General features: G+C 38.0%; 1 protein-coding gene across 1 annotated transcript; it reads left to right on the top strand.

Annotated features, from left to right (window-relative positions):
* The first annotated feature begins 8,837 nt into the window (after nt 1-8,837).
* LOC107830827 (WUSCHEL-related homeobox 4-like) lies at nt 8,838-10,339 on the top strand. The gene is made up of 2 exons (XM_016658484.2): nt 8,838-9,177; nt 9,736-10,339. The coding sequence occupies exons 1-2, from the start codon at nt 8,865-8,867 to the stop codon at nt 10,161-10,163; spliced, it is 741 nt and encodes a 246-aa protein (XP_016513970.2). The 5' UTR covers nt 8,838-8,864; the 3' UTR covers nt 10,164-10,339.
* Nucleotides 10,340-16,818: the final 6,479 nt, after the last annotated feature.

Genomic DNA, 16,818 nt, shown 5'->3' with positions numbered 1-16,818 from the left:
GGTGCGGTCACACCAGAATTGAAGCCAACTGAATTTCTATAAGTCCTATCCTCAATCTGATTTCAATCCGAATCACACCTGAGGCTCGCGAGACCCTATCCAAACATACCAACGCGTCCTAAAATACGATATGAACTTAGTCGAAACCTCAAATCAGATCAAACAATATTTAAACCACGAATCGCACCCCAATACAAAGCTAACGGAACTAATGAATTTTTAACTTCTAAAACCAATGTCGAATCATATCAAACCACTCCCGATTGACTTCAAATTCTGCACACTAGTCTCAAATAACACAACGGACCTATTTCAACTTCCGGAACAAAAATTCGAATTCGATATCAACAAAGTCAACTCTCGGTCCAACCTCTCAAACTCCCAAACCTTCAACTTTCCGACTTTTGCCAAAAAAGTCTTAAACAAACCTACGGACCTCCAAATCATTATCCAGACATGCGCCTGATTTGAAAATTACCATACGAAGCTATTGGAACCATCAAAACTCCATTCCGGAGTCATTTACCCAAAAGTCAAACTTCGATCAACTCTTTCAACTTAAGCTTCCAATCTTGGGACTCTACGAAACATCCTCGGAACCAATCCAACCACCCCAACAAGTCACATAACTAGAAATGAACTTATAAGAAGCGATAAATGGGGGAACGGGGTTGCAATATACAAAACGACCAGCCGGGTCAATATATATATTGATTTTATTGACGAATGCGTCAAAATGATAAAAGACACTTGAAATCAATTGGAGGGAGCGATTGCATTGATATGATTTAAAGTGTCAGTATATCTTGCTTAAATGTAGGATGGAAAAAGGAAAATGTAGAGTTTATGTACGCACAATGCATCAACGTACGTATACTATAACTTCACAAATGCGCCATTGGTTACTCGTATGAAATAGTGAAATTTCCAACATGGAGATACAGAAGGTTGCTTGCAAGTCAAAGTTCCACTGGAGGCCAAAAAAGCACCAGGCATTTTTGTCCCATATGTATAGAGGAGGTCCAGGAGGATTTATCAAAACTGAGAATGTGCAGAGAGCGAGAGAGCGAGAGAGCGAGAGAAGATGCTGATAATCCTGAGCAGAAATTGGGTGGATAGAGAGGGACTTTTGTGTGTGACTTTGAATTTATCTTCACGATACGGCGCCTCAGCTCATAGGTGGTCGCAACTCGCAACCCCCTAGTTGGTGTTACTCTCTTGTACTTATTTGGTTCATAGATTCATTCCCTTAATAGTTAGGGGTCGTTTGGTAGGGTGTATAAGAATAGTGCGGAATAAAGTGTACTAGTAATGCATGGATATTAGTAATGTATGAGTTAGTAATGCAAGCATTAGTTATGCAAATATTATTTCTAAATTAAAATGCATTGCATAATTTTTTTAAAAAATAGTTGCTTACAAAAATGCCCTCCATATTCTCTAGCTTTAAGAGGCTTCAAGGGACTTTAAGGACAATTTTGTCTTTAACCATGCTAATGCATGCATTAAAGCCTTGGTATTGCTAATACCATGGTTTTCTATGCATTACTTATGCATAGGATAATATCAAGTATGATGTATAACTAATAGTATTAGTTATACACAAGTTGAAAAAATGTATCAAATAATATATTAGTAATGCATAGAGCTAATGCTTGCATTATTTTACCTCCTACCAAATGACCTCTTAATTTTACGTTTCATTGTTTTTTTTTTTTTTTTTTTTTTTTGCATTAGTCTGGATTATTCAGTTCTTGTGTCATGCATCGCCATATATACATTATTCTGATTCTTTAATATCTAGAAAAAAGAGATTCTATGTTTCCTTGATTTTATCTAATTATAAAAAAGATTTGTAACAAAAAACATTCTGTTTACTTAGCTATCTGAAGAAAGTTCGCGCGTGAATCATGAACAGATCTAGCAGCTTCTCTGCTACAGTTATCCTTATCCAATTTGATCGATTAAATAGTAGTATTTACTTCGGGGAAGAAGTCCGTGGGACCCCTCCTTCGAGGGCGCCTAGATAGTGAAAGGTTATATATATATATATATATATATATATATGGACACAATGCCTACTCCCATTTTTATTCTTTTTACCGACTTAAACCTGCTAAAAGTAAAGAAAAAAGAGTTTAGCTGTCGAAGGATCTTTTTAATTAATTGAGGTAATAAAATTGAAGAGATAAATAGCGGAGCCAACAAAGATTAAGTGACTCCATTTATTTAATCTGCTACTTGTCTTGGAAAGACGCTCATATTTGGGGAAAGCCGTTGTTGGCTAGCAAATTGATTACTTGATCATCAGCGTGCAAAAATCTGAGGATTATAGGGTGGCGCTGATAATTACATTTTCGAAGTCACGAAACTCAAATGTATAGGGATTTACAACGTCCAGTAATCCCAACGGAGCCAGTGAGATACCTATTCGAATTTATTCTAACGGAGCCATCTACCACAAGAAATTCTAAAGAACAACACAAACCTTTAATTAGTTGCACTTAATTAAAAAGCTTGTACATATTTATTAAAAACCTTCAAACACCAATACTAAACGCGAATGCCAGTAGTCAGCCTGAGCTTTTAAAAAAAAAGTTCTACGTTGTTTATATAGTTGTAGTAGTACTAACTGCTGAAGAGTTAGAAAATTACTTGGTCGACCAACCTTTGGTAGTTGCCTCAGTCTATTATTCCTGATCATATAAAACTGTTAGCACTTCTTAATTAGTAGATAAAACCTACATATAAATGCAGCTTTATGTATACGAATCAAGAAATTTTTACAAGACAAACCAACAACTAGTCATTAATTAGTGGACATAAGATCGTATGAGGAGATATATAATCCACTATTCTTAGATTACCAAGGTCATTTATGCATGGCTAACCGTGATTGCCTCATTCCTTAATTGGCCACTCAAAGAGTCACCGCTTTTTCGGTTTTGGCAATTGGCTCTTTATTTTGCTTCCTTCCCTCTTATTTTGTGTTTGCCGTTTCAGGTAGTTGCTCCGTTTAAATTTATGTGAACCTATTTAACTGGCACGGAGTTTAAGAAAAGAGAGAAGACTTTTGAACTTGTTGTTGCGGAAGCCAAATGTATATAGTGTGAATAAGTCACAACTACTATACCAAAAATTATGACAGCCACCAAATAATAAATAAGACAATAAAGCAATAATAAAGGGAACACCAGAATTTACGAGGTTCGGCTAATTTTGCCTACTCCTCGGACACAGCCAATATTTTATTCCACTCCAAAAATACAAGTGAAATAATACTAAAGAGAGAAGATACAAATGCCTTAAACAGATGAGAAGGCAAATGAGAGGTGTGTCTAAATCCTAAACATTAAGCCTTCTTTTATAGGGAAAAAGCCCCCCAACCCTTCTTTATTCAACAAATCTCCACCTTGGCAAAATTCCACATCTTCAATTTTCTCTCAATAACAAATTTTGATTGTGTCGACTTCAATCTTCAGTTTTCAACAATGTTGATCAAATCCAAACAATGTTGAAACTTGACCGCAGTCACCACCTTTGTCAACATATCAGCAGGATTCTCCGTAGCATGAATTTTCTTCACTGTGACTCCACCTTCTTCTATGATTTCTCGTACGAAATGATACCGAACATCAATGTGCTTCGTCCTTGCTTGATAAACTTGGTTCTTCGCTAATTGAATAGCACTTTGACTATCACAAAAAATTGTGATACCTTTTTGTTCAACACCAAGCTCCTTTAGCAATCCTTGAAGCCAAATTGCCTCTTCCACAACCTCTGTAATAGCCATGTACTCTGCCTCTGTTGTAGACAAAGCAACTGTAGACTGCAAAGTAGACTTCCAACTAACTGGTGCCTTTGCAAAAGTAAACACATAACCAGTAGTTTATCTTCGTTTGTCCAGATCACCCGCAAAATCTGAGTCACAATATCCAACTACAGACTGATTGTCTTCCTGCTCAAAAACTAACCCGACATCTACAGTATTATGAATATACCGTAGAATCCACTTCACAGCTTGCCAATGCTCCTTCCCTGGATTGTGCATATATCTGCTAATAACTCCAACAGCTTGTGAAATGTCAGGCCTTGTGCAAACCATTGCATACATCAAGCTACCAACAACATTTGCGTATGGTACCTTTGACATATACTCTCGTTCAGCTTCATCCATTGGTGACATAATAGTACTTAGCTTAAAATGGGATGCAAGTGGAGTACTAACTGGCTTAGTCTTGTCATCTATGCCAAAACGTTGAAGTACTCTCTTCAAATATTCCTTTTGAGATAAATAGAGTTTCTTTGAACGTCTATCTCTAATTATCTCCATGCCAAGAATTTTCTTTGCCTTACCCAAATCCTTCATCTCGAACTCCTTCTTCAGTTGAATCTTCAACTTATCAATTTCTTCCGAATTCTTGGAAGCTATCAACATATCATCAACATATAGGAGAAGATATACAAAGGAACCATCTTTAAGCTTGCGCAAATACACACAATGATCGTATTTGCTTCTCTTGTACCCTTGCCGCAACATAAACTCGTCAAATCGCTTGTACCATTGTCTAGAAGATTGTTTCAATCCGTACAATGATTTTTCAAGTTTGCATACCATATTTTCTTTTCCAGCAACTTTGAATCCTTCTGGCTGAGTCATGTAGATTTCCTCCTCCAAGTTTCCATGTAAAAATGCAGTTTTTACATCCATCTGAACTAGTTCCAAATCCAATTGTGCTACCAAAGCCAACATAATTCTAATGGAGGAATGTTTTACAACTGAAGAAAATACTTCATTGTAATCAATTCCCTCCTTTTGAGCATATCCTTTGGCCACCAATCTTGCTTTGTAGCGAACATCTACTTGGTTAGGAAATCCTTCCTTCTTTGCAAATACCCATTTGCACCCAATTGCTTTCTTTCCCTTCGGGAGATTGGCCAATCTCCATGTATGATTCTGATGAAGGGACTGTATTTCATCATTCATGGCAATCCTCCACTTATCTTCTTCTGAACTTTGGACTGCGTCTTTATAAGTGGTAGGAACATCATCAGCTACAATTGAGGTTGCACAAGCAACTGTCTCTATGAGACGAACAAGTTTCGTTATTGTTCTTTTTGGCCTGCTGGTTGCTATTGATTCAAGTTGTTGTTGAGGTTCCTGAGTTGGAATCTCCTCTACTGGCTCTCCTTCTAGAGGGTAATCTTTATTTGTTTCCTCCTCTGCTTCTTGTGTAGGAAAAATAAATTTTCTCTCAAACTCCACCTGCTTAGAAACACCTTTATTTTGTTTGGTATCTTCTGTTACCTTATTTACCATAGCAGATTCATCAAAGGTAACATCCTTGCTGAATATTACTTTCTTTGTCATAGGACACCATAAGCGATATCATTTGACTCCAGAAGTAATTCCCATAAATATAGCCTTCTTTGCCCTTGGATCCAATTTTGACTCTGTCACATGATAATATGCAGTTGAGCCAAACACGTGCAAAGAGTCAGAATCTACAGCAGGCTTTCCATACCATTTTTCAAATGGTGTCTTGCCATCAATAGCAGCAGATGGTAGACGATTAATGAGGTGGCATGCATATGTAATTGCCTCAGCCCAAAATTCTTTGCCCAAGCCAGCATTGGACAACATACATCGTACCTTCTCCAGCAAGGTCCGGTTCATACGTTCTGCCACTCCATTCTGTTGTGGTGTATGTCTAACAGTGAAGTGTCGAACGATGCCATCATTTTCACAGACCTTATTGAAATGATCATTTTTGTTTTCACCTCCATTGTCTGTGCGAATACACTTGATCCTCCTACCTGTTTGATTCTCCACCGTGGTCTTCCATTTGAGAAAAATTCCCAGCACTTCATCTTTGTTTTTCATTGTATACACCCACACTCTTCGAGAAAAATCATCAACAAAGGTTACAAAATAGTGCTTCCCACCCAATGAAGGTGTTTTGGAAGGACCCCAAACATCAGAGTGTATATAATCCAAAATGCCTTTAGTATTATGGATCGCTGTACCAAATTTAACCCTTGTTTGTTTCCCTTTGACACAATGCTCACAAAACTCCAAGTTGCAAGCCTTTACTCCTTTTAACAATCCTTGATCTGATAGAGTTTTCAAGGATTTTCCTCCAGCATGTCCCAAGCGCATGTGCCATAGCTTGGTTGCTTGTGCCTCTTTATCGTCACTGGATGTCACTGTCACTGTCCCAATAACTGTACTGCCACGATAGCGGTACATATTATTATTCTTCCGATTAGCCTTCATTACTACTAGTGCACCGGAACATACTCTCATCACTCTATTTTCTGCAATGATTTTGAACCCTTTTGATTCTAGGGCTCCCACAGAGATGAGATTCTTCTTCAAATCCTGTACATATCGAACATCTGTTAATGTTCTGATCATTCCATCATTGTTCCTTAATCGTATTGAACCAATGCCATATGAGGTAAGAGGGTTGTTATCCGCTGTGTGGATGACTCCATATTCTCCTTCTTGAAATTCCACAAACCAGTCCCTGTTGGGACACATATGATGGCTACAAGCCGAGTCCATCAACCATATGTCTGATGATGTTAATGACTCTGTTGTAACTAATGAGAAGTCTGAATCATCACAATCAGCTACATTTGAATCCATAATGGCCTTTCCATTGTTATGTTTGGCCTTATTCTTCAGCTTCGGACAGTCTTTCTTCCAGTGCCCTTTTTCTCGACAAAAGGCACATTCATCTTTGCTGGGTCTGGATCTTGACTTGGATCTTCCCTTCTTTGTCCTCATTTGACTTTGAGGACGACCCCTCACAAATAGTGCTTCTCCTTCTCCGCCCTTCTGTTTTTCTCGCTTTCTTTGTTCATAGCTGTACAAAGCCGAACAAACTTCTCTGAGAGAAACTTCGTCATTTCCATGGAGTAAAGTAGTTTCAAGGTGCTCGTACTCATCAGGAAGTGACGCCAACAACATCAAGGCCAAGTCATCATCATCATAAGTTGTATCCATATTTTGCAAATCTGTGGCCAACTTATTGAAACTGGTGATATGTTCATTCATCGTGGTACCAGGAACATAGGTGAAGTGAAACAGTCTATTTTTCATGTACAATTTATTTTGACTGTTTTTCTTCAAAAATTTATCCTCCAGTGCTTTCCATAATTTACTTGCAGAAGTTTCCTTTGTGTATGGATATTTCTGCTCTCTAGCAAGATAGGATCGAATGGTACCGCAAGCAACACGGTTGATAATTCTCCAATCTTCTTCTCCAATAACATCTGATTTCTTTTCTTCAATGGCCAGATCTAGCCATTGTTGAAAAAGGACATCTAGAACCTCGCCTTGCCACATCCCAAAATGCCCGGACACGTCAAAAATTTCTACCGCAAATTTTGCATTTGACACAATTCTTGTCATAAGCGAAGATGCCAATGATGACGTATTGTTGACACTTGATGTAGATTCTTCTTGTTTATTGTCTCCCATATTTGACACAAATATTATTTAATAGTTGACGACACAAATCAAGATTATTCCTTTCTGATGTAGAAGATCAGACTAAGCTGCAACCACAGAGCATACTCAGACAGAACCTTGACTCAGTTACCAAGATAAATCTTTTCTGATGTGGAAGATCAGACTATGCTGCAACCACAGAGCATACTTAGACAGTACCTTGACTCTGATACCAATTGTTGCGGAAGCCAAATGTATATAGTGTGAATAAGTCACAACTACTATACCAAAAATTATGACAGCCACCAAATAATAAATAAGACAATAAAGCAATAATAAAGGGAACACCAGAATTTACGAGGTTCGGCTAATTTTGCCTACTCCTCGGACACAGCCAATATTTTATTCCACTCCAAAAATACAAGTGAAATAATACTAAAGAGAGAAGATACAAATGCCTTAAACAGATGAGAAGACAAATGAGAGGTGTGTCTAAATCCTAAACATTAAGCCTTCTTTTATCGGGGAAAATCCCCCCAACCCTTCTTTTCCCACCGATGTGGGACAAAATATTTTGCCAAATTCAACACTTGTGGTATAAAATGAAGCACATATATTTTGTGTGGCTATAAATCATTGTATAAATGTAAATTGTTTCCAAATATGGAAAGAGGTCATTCTTTTTGACTCTTATTAAAAAGGAAATAGATTCACATAAATTGAAACAGAGGAAGTAGTACATTTTCCGGACAATCACGAGTTTAACGTTTATACAAAAATTCGTATTTTATGATAATATTCAATATTAAAGCTTATACCAATTCATTATTTAGAAAAATATGGGGACGAAAATATTTAATTAACACACTGATAATTAAAAAATTTAAACGATTAATGTGTACGAGTTGATTTCGAAAACTATTTCTGTTTTCTTTCATTCTCACAGTGAAAGTTTCACTGTACAAAGAGCCTGCAGAGGCTCTCTAACTACTACAATTCCCAAAGCCTAGCCCCTATCCTCTACACCTTACAACCCAACCGGCTGTCTTTTTCCCTAATTACCTGAACTACCCCTACATATCTTTCCTCTGGACTATAGCATTTTCCTAACATTTAGTTACTCTTTCCTTCCCGAGACAAGTCCAATATAGGGTTACTTTAGTCCTTTCATGCATGCATACATTCATACCAAGACGAAATTCCTCTCTTCGGCCGCTAACCGCCATGTTTTCAGAGATTTTCAGCACCAAAAACAATACGCATGTCAATGACTTCACTTCCTTTTGTTAATTTTGACTCTCTCTGTCCCCAATTCTCCTTTTATATATAGAGCCATGCAGAGATCGGTAAGAAGACAAACTAATTAAGAAGATTTCTTTCTCTTAATTTCTTTTGAGTGTTTAAAATGAATGATGATAATAACAGCGTGGAAATGTTAGTATCTGAAACTCCAGTAGGATCCAGGTGGAATCCAACAAAGGAACAAATTGATTTGCTTGAGAGCATATACAGGCAAGGGATTAGGACACCAAGTGCTGAGCAGATACAGCAGATTACTTTGAGATTAAGGGCTTTTGGTCATATTGAGGGAAAGAATGTCTTTTATTGGTTTCAAAATCACAAGGCAAGGCAACGCCAGAAACAGAAGCAAGATAAATTTGCTTATTTCAATCGCTTTCTTCATAGGACGAATGTTTTTCCACCACCTCGCCCAAATGGTTCGTACTTTCTTCTTTTACCCTTATTAAGTCTATTCATATATAGTTACTTTAAATTATTTGTTTAATTTTAAATAAATAGTCTGTTAGGATATGTACTTTCTGTAGGAAGGCTGTATCCTTTCTGACGACCAATTTGTCTACATTTTAGATTTTATGTTTGCTTTTCTGGGAAGTTTTCAGTTTGTGAGCATATATTTTCTTCTAGCATTTTGCTGCCTTCACTTCTCTTATCACGCCAACTATTAGTCCCCACCGGGAAACTTGTTTTTCTCTGTCAAGATGATTCTTATGACGATTAAAAAATTCAAGAGAGCTGGGACTATTTCTGAGTTTAATTTCTCTGACGTGTATATAATTTTTACACGTATTCCAAAAGATAACTACATATTGTTCTTAATAAGTGGAATTAGGTGGTATTTACACATCATGCCCCTTTACAAAGAAAAATGCTAATTAATTACCTGCTATAACATGTTAAGTTTGTTTTTTTAATATTATCAGTGTACGTATACGTTAAATCTATAGAGTGATCCTCATTAATTATTATGTTTCCAGTTGTTTGCAGCCCTTATTACACGCCACAAAACAATCTAGGGTTTTATCAGCAGTATCCAGTTCCCAGTCTAATCCTCCAGGGACCAGGTGGTTTCAAAAGGAGAGCAACATGTGATGCTGCTGTATACATCAATGCTACTTATTCTCAAGAAAATAGCACCAACATGGCACATCTCAGCCCAAATGAAAAGCAATTTAATCATCAAGAAACTTTGAATCTTTTTCCGCTGCACCCAACTGGGATTTTACAAGAAAAGACTACAAGCTCCTCTTCTCCTTCTGCTCATGATCAGTCGACTATTCCTAGTAATTATACTCCTTCAAATTTAGCGGAAGCAAACTGTTTTACTGATCTTGGAATTGGTGCTGGTGATCATCAAGTCTTTAACTTCTTTTGTGGAAAGGGTCCTTGTGAGAGCCAGTATTGAGAATTTTTTTGGGATATTTTGCTGTGTTTCCATCTGGTTGGGTTCTGCTTCGTGTTTTGTGTTGATCTCAAAGAGTATATGTGAGCATATCCATCTGAACAACGCAATATATTGTGAATTTAATAGTAATTTCCTTGTGGAAAGGATATGACCTCTCTTTTTTATTTCTCTACCTTCATCGTTTCATCTCATCACAGTGTTATTTCTCTTGATTTCATTGTATGGTATGGTTTTATGGAGGTCGTATAATTTGAATCTGAAATCCCCTATAAGGCGGTGAACTGAATTCTAGATTTAGACTTTTCGAAATAAAATTGTAGTTTGCCGTACTTATCGTCTAATTTTATTCTAGTTGCAGTTTCACGAGAATAATAAGTAGTAGTACCTTGTTGAGCTGCTTCCTCCCATTTTCTAGAATTTAATTTAGGCTTGGTCAAAGCTATTCTTATTGCTTTATCTGTTGTAAAATTTCTCCAAGTAAACTAAGGGCTTGTTTAGAAAGCTACTTTAATTTGTAATTGGATTGAATGTAATTGAATATAACTATATAGTTTGATACGTTTATCTAACCTAATAATTTCACGGAACAGACTGTAATTGAGAAGGGACAATTTCACTCTATTCTCAATTGCATAGTGACTTTTCTTTTCTTCTATTTATAGGGATAATGCATAAAATCCTCTCCGGCCTATGATCATATTACCAATTGCACACATATTCTTATTGGGGTCCTATTACCCCCCTTGATCTTTTTTTTTTCTCTAGAATTTCTTTAACCCTATACGTTTCATTAAATTTGGATGATTTAATATAACGACCCGGCCGGTCAATTTTGAATATTTTAGTCCCGATCCCCTAATTTATGCTTCCTCTATGTTATATTGTAGTTACGTGACTCACCGGAGTGTTTGGTTTTTGTTTCGAGTGAGTTTCGGAGAGTAATGGGATACATAGTCCCTAAGATGGAAGGTTAAGTCGTAGGAATTAACCGTAGTTTGACTTGTCAGAAGAAGACTCCGGAATGGAGTTTTGATGATTCTAATAACTTCATATGGTGATTTTGGTCTTAGGAGAGCATACAAATGTTGATTTAGAGGTCCGTAGGTCGTTTCTACGTGATTTGACGAAAGTTGAAAATTGGTGGAATTTGAGAAGTTTGACCGGGAGTGGACTCTCTTGATATAGGGGTCGAATCCTGATTTCGAAAGTTGAAATAGGCCCGTAAGGTTAATTATGACTTGTGTGCAAAATTTGGGGTCAATCGAAGCTTTTTTGGTATGAATCGGCTTTGGTTTCGGAATTTGGAAGTTCATAAGTTCTTAGGCTTGAATCGATGCACGATTCATGATTCAAATATTGTTTGATGTGATTTGATACTTCGAGCTTGTTCCACTACAAGAAAATAGTCCTTTAGCGAAAGGAAATCTGGTCGTTAAAAGTCCAAATCCGGTTGTTATAAGTTAATAACGACTAGAAAAAATTTGGTCGTCACCGGTCGATAAAAGCCCCGACGTTAAAAGATAATGACCGGATTACAAAGCGGTCGTTAAAGATCCTTTAGCGACGACATAAGTTCCGGTCATTATACCTCCTTTTTAATGACATGATTTTTCGTTCGTTAAATTTTTATCCAGTCATTAAAAGCCGTTAATGACAACAACTAATTTAGTCATTGGAAGTTCTTTTAGCGAGCGATATTCCCTTCGTTATTTGTAGTACTTTTAAGAACCAAATTTACCATTGTTAGTTCCCATTTGTCTGTTTGAGAAACCTATCATTAAAGAGTTTCAATGACCATATTTTTCTTAGCTAATGTAAAATTGTACTAAATATAAGTACAAAAATTTAAATTAGATGTATAACCACATTCTAAATGTCCCGACCCAATTTAGGATCATGACCGATGCTTAGGATCAAGTGCCCCTAAGTATGCCTCATCGGTATTTACAGAAAATCGGACAGAGTTTTTCCTATTTTAGGACTATCCAAAAGTTTACCCTATCTCAAAAATCAGCAATAAAACCAACCTATATCGACCAAATATCTTATAATCTTCATCAACTAATCAAAAAGTTATTCACCACTATTAATCAATCATTTGCAATACGGTAAACCTTAACTTCATCTCCAAAATACTATAACAGAATCTAATACTAGTCATGGGTCTAATAATGAGCGAACACTCATGACACTAATAAAATAAATATGGAGCGACTCTAAGAGTTCAAAAGGAGAGAACATAATAAATAAATAAATTCTTCTCCCACGCGAACAAATGCGGGGCTCACCAGAAACTATCAACTCGTGTAATTTAATTAACGAAATCCTTGCTCGCGTCAACTGTTATCTATGTAAAAAAATAGCGGGGAGTGAGTCGCTAGCTTAATGAGTAATAACACTTAACCACAACCATTTTTAATTGGGGACAAGTAAGAAAACATGCTAGTATATTAAACAGAAAATATCATAAGAATAACCTTTCAGAAACAATAACCAATAATCAGTCTCACCATGTGTTTCATGTAATATAAATCAATTGACAATTCGATAATATGCTCGGTAACGGTAGTCACTACTCAAGGAAAATCGGTAACTGTATGTTAGTTCTACCTTCCCACTAGCGAGGGCTATAACTGTACTCTGTAATCGGTAAATACAAGGTGCACCAGGTCTAACGAACCCTCCGTTAGCTACGGGATCCTTCAAAGTCTACTCCCATTTATACTTGTCTCTGTATCTGTATATACTCATAGGAAAATATTTTAAAACAATATAGGGCACTTTGGTTCTTATCAAATCATATAATTTCATTTAGATAACAGTAAATTCAAGCAACGGTAAAACATATCTAGTGACAACAAAAATATTTAAAACAACAGTAATCATCTCAAATAACTATTTCGGTATCATATCGAGTAAAAGACTTGTCCCACAACAACTTAAAATAATCAATAACATATTCATATAAAAAAACCATGTGTAAATCATGCAAGTTATGAAAACACAAATTGCGGTAAGATTACTACTCATAATACTCATGTCGAATTACCAAACGCTTCACCTCAAGCAATCTGTACAACTTCCTCCGATCAATCTCTTTTGCGGTTTTTTTTATCCCAAAAACTTCCAAATCGTAGACTTTGCTTTCTTGTTCAAGCTTTAAGCAGATAAAGCAATGCTCTGCATCTCTTTCCCCAAACTCCATCACGAATTACTGTCGTAGTAAAGCACCCAAATTGAAGCCCGTTTTCTTTCTTAATTGTCAAGGTTGTAACCTATGTGTTATCCGTGTAGCGTACTGCTTCCTTTACTTTAATCTTACTATTGCTAATAGAGATTTTTTCATTCCTATACACTATTTGAAACTTTATTACCCTTAATGTTCATATTTAGTTAATTACACGGCATAAACAAGTTTTGTTTACGAAATATATATAATCCACCTTAAATAAGGCGTTGCACATCACCGTGCAATGCGAGGATTATTTTATCACCAGGGTCCTGATCGATGGAGGGTCCAGCCTCAACATTTGTCCGCTTGTAACACTCAAAACATTAGGGAAAGGGCTGGATGAGATCAAAGACGGGGCCATTAACGTCAAAGCCTTCGACGGTTCCTAAAGGTCCACTATTGGGGAAATCAGCCTGTGTTTACAGATGGGGCCTACTTGGTTTGATGTCGACTTTCAAGTAATAGACTTGCCGGCATCTTACAACTTGCTCTTAGGACGACCATGGATTCATGCCGTTGGAGCTGTAGCATCAACCCTACATCAGGCAGTGAAATTTGAGTGGAATCACCAAGAGGTGATCATCCACAGTGATGGTAGCAATCCCACATACAGTCGCCAGACCATCCCAGCGACCGGAGGGAGAAGGAAGATAGGCGGAGAAACCTATCACCACAACGAGCGAGTCAACGCCGTTCACAAGGATAAATGGCGGGACAACAAAATCGAAAGCATATTGAACTGGTGCGGATATGAGCCAGGCAAGGGACTTGGCAAAAACCTCCAAGGAATCGCTAAGCCTGTCAAACTAAAGAAATATGGCACCGCCTTCGGCCTGGGATACAAGTACACCTGGAAAGAGTTCAATGACTGGTCTCCGCCATGGTGCGGGCCTTATTATCCACTAGAGCATCTGATACCTCGCTTGGAGTAGATTTTCAAGCTAGCTGATGTTATATATGGGTCAAAAGAAGAGGAAGCCCTGGCAGCGATGAGGGATTTGTTTTTGGAAGAGGATGACATGGATTGCTGTGTCATTTTCGAGGAGGAGGGGGAGGAAGGCCCTTCCATACAAGCCGTGAGCCGAGGAGCGCGCCTCAACAATTGGTCCATCAGAACCACCAGAGCCTGGAAAGCCTCCAAGTAGCAAGGCTGAACAAGCATCATGCACTATTTTTCATTTTTACTAGTTGAATTTCCTTTTGCCTTTTAATTTCTCAAAAAGATCTTCAATGTTCAAAACAGTTATGGAATTTTTCAAAGCATTTTGATTTTTTCTTATGAATCTTACTCTTATTACTTTCTCTCATTTACTTTATTTACAGTATTACTATTGCTTATCTTGATGAACCAACGACTATGACATGTAATGAGACAACGCGACAAACGGACTTAGAGGAAGATGATATACCAGAAGAGGTTGTTAAAGAGGTTTAGGATTTTGAAAACAGACTTAAGTCCAACCTGGACGAGACCGAGATTGTTAACCTGGGAGATGCAGAAAATGTCAAAGAAACTCGGATTAGCGTTCATTTGTCACCGGCATAAAAGGAATAATGCACAAAATTTCTGAAGGAATATGAGGACATATACACCTGGTCGTATGATGACATGACTGGTTTGAGTACATCTATTGTGGCGCACAAGCTGCCAACTGATCCGACATGCCCACCGGTAAAACAGAAGCTCAGGAAGTTCAAGCCTTACATGAGTTTGAAAATCAAGGAAGAATTCACCAAGCAAGTCAAAGCTAAGGTTCTCAGAGTAGTAGAGTATCCAACATGGTTAGCCAACATCGTGCCAGTACCAAAGAAGGACAGGAAGGTCAGAGTCTGTGTTGACTACCGAGACCTCAATCGGACCAGTCCCAAAGATGACTTCCCCTTGCCAAACATACACATTCTAATTGACAACTGCGCCAAGCACGAGCTGCAGTCGTTTGTTGATTGTTTTGCTGGGTATCATCAGATCTGGATGGATGAAGAAGATGCTTAGAAAACGACCTTCATTACACCGTAGTGAGTGTATTGTTACAAGATGATGTCGTTTGGGTTAAAGAATGCTGGGGCCACCTACATGAGGGCCATGACTACCATTTTCCATGATATGATACACAAGGAGATCAAGGTATATGTAGATGACATCATCATCAAGTCCAAGAAAGCCACTGATCACATGGAAGATTTGAGGAAGTTCTTCAATAGACTAAGAAGGTACAACTTGAAGCTGAATCCCGCAAAATGTGCATTCGGGGTTCCTGCCGGAAAACTACTAGGGTTTATTGTGAGTTGTTGAGGAATAGAACTGAATTCGTCAAAGGTCAAAGTCATTCAAGAGTTGCCACCGCCAAAGAACAAGAGGGAAATAATGAGTTTCTTGGGAAGACTTAACTACATCAATCGGTTCATAGCACAATCTACTGTCATCTGTGAGCCAGTATTTAAGATGTTGAAGTAGGACGTCGCTGCCAAATGGACTGACAACTATCAAAAAGCCTTCGACAGAATCAAGGAGTACTTGTCCACACTACCAGTCTTGGTCCCGCCCGAGCCAAGAAGACCTCTATTGCTCTACCTTGTAGTATTGGATGGAGCATTCGGTTGTGTTCTGGGGCAACATGATGAAACGGGAAAGAAGGAGCATGCCATCTATTATCTCACCAAGAAGTTCACCCCATACGAGGCCCGGTATTCTCTGTTGGAATGCACCTGTAGTACTCTGCCTTGGGTAGCCTAGAAGCTGAGGCACTATTTCTGTGCCTACACTACATACCTCATATCCAGAATGGATCCGTTGAAGTACATATTTCAAAAGCCCATGCCCACTAGCAAGCTAGCCAAGTGGCAGATTCTGTTAAGTGAATTTGACATTGTCTATGTGACTCAAAAAGTAGTCAAGGGACAGGCATTGGTGGATCATCTTGCTGAAAATCTCGTGGACGGAGAATACGAACCCCTGGAAATGTATTTTCCTGACGAAGAGGTATCCTTCATAGGAGAAGACATTGTAGAATCCTATGATGGTTGGAGAATGTTTCTCGATGGAGCAGCAAATATCAAAGGAGTTGGAATAGGAGCAGTTCTAGTATCAGAAACCGGTCAGCATTATCCGGTGTCCGCCAAACTAAGATTCCTGTGCACCAACAATATGGCCGAGTACGAAGCCTGTATCTTAGGGCTTAAGATGGCCATTGACATGAACATTCAGGAATTGCTAGTGATCGGGGATTCAGACTTGCTTATACATCAGGTCCGAGAAGAATGGGCAACTAAGAACTCTAAGATACTCCCGTATTTGCATCATGTACAGGAGTTGAGGAAGAGGTTCACAAAGACAGAGTTTTGTCATGTTCCCAGAGTCCAGAATGAGTTTGCCGATGCATTGGCTACCCTATCATCTATGATTCAGCATCCAGATAAGAACTT

Source organism: Nicotiana tabacum, chromosome 8, assembly GCF_000715075.1.
Source record: "Nicotiana tabacum cultivar K326 chromosome 8, ASM71507v2, whole genome shotgun sequence".
Taxonomy (NCBI): domain Eukaryota; kingdom Viridiplantae; phylum Streptophyta; class Magnoliopsida; order Solanales; family Solanaceae; genus Nicotiana; species Nicotiana tabacum.
Note: the sequence above shows the minus strand (reverse complement) of the source record. Positions and strands in the feature narration are given on the sequence as shown.

Excerpts from the sequence above, each read along its gene's own strand:
- LOC107830827 (XM_016658484.2), top strand. The coding sequence starts at position 8,865 with ATGAATGATGATAATAACAGCGTGGAAATGTTAGTATCTGAAACTCCA. Across the intron at positions 9,178-9,735 it reads TCCACCACCTCGCCCAAATG|TTGTTTGCAGCCCTTATTAC; the intron begins GTTCGTACTTTC and ends TTATGTTTCCAG.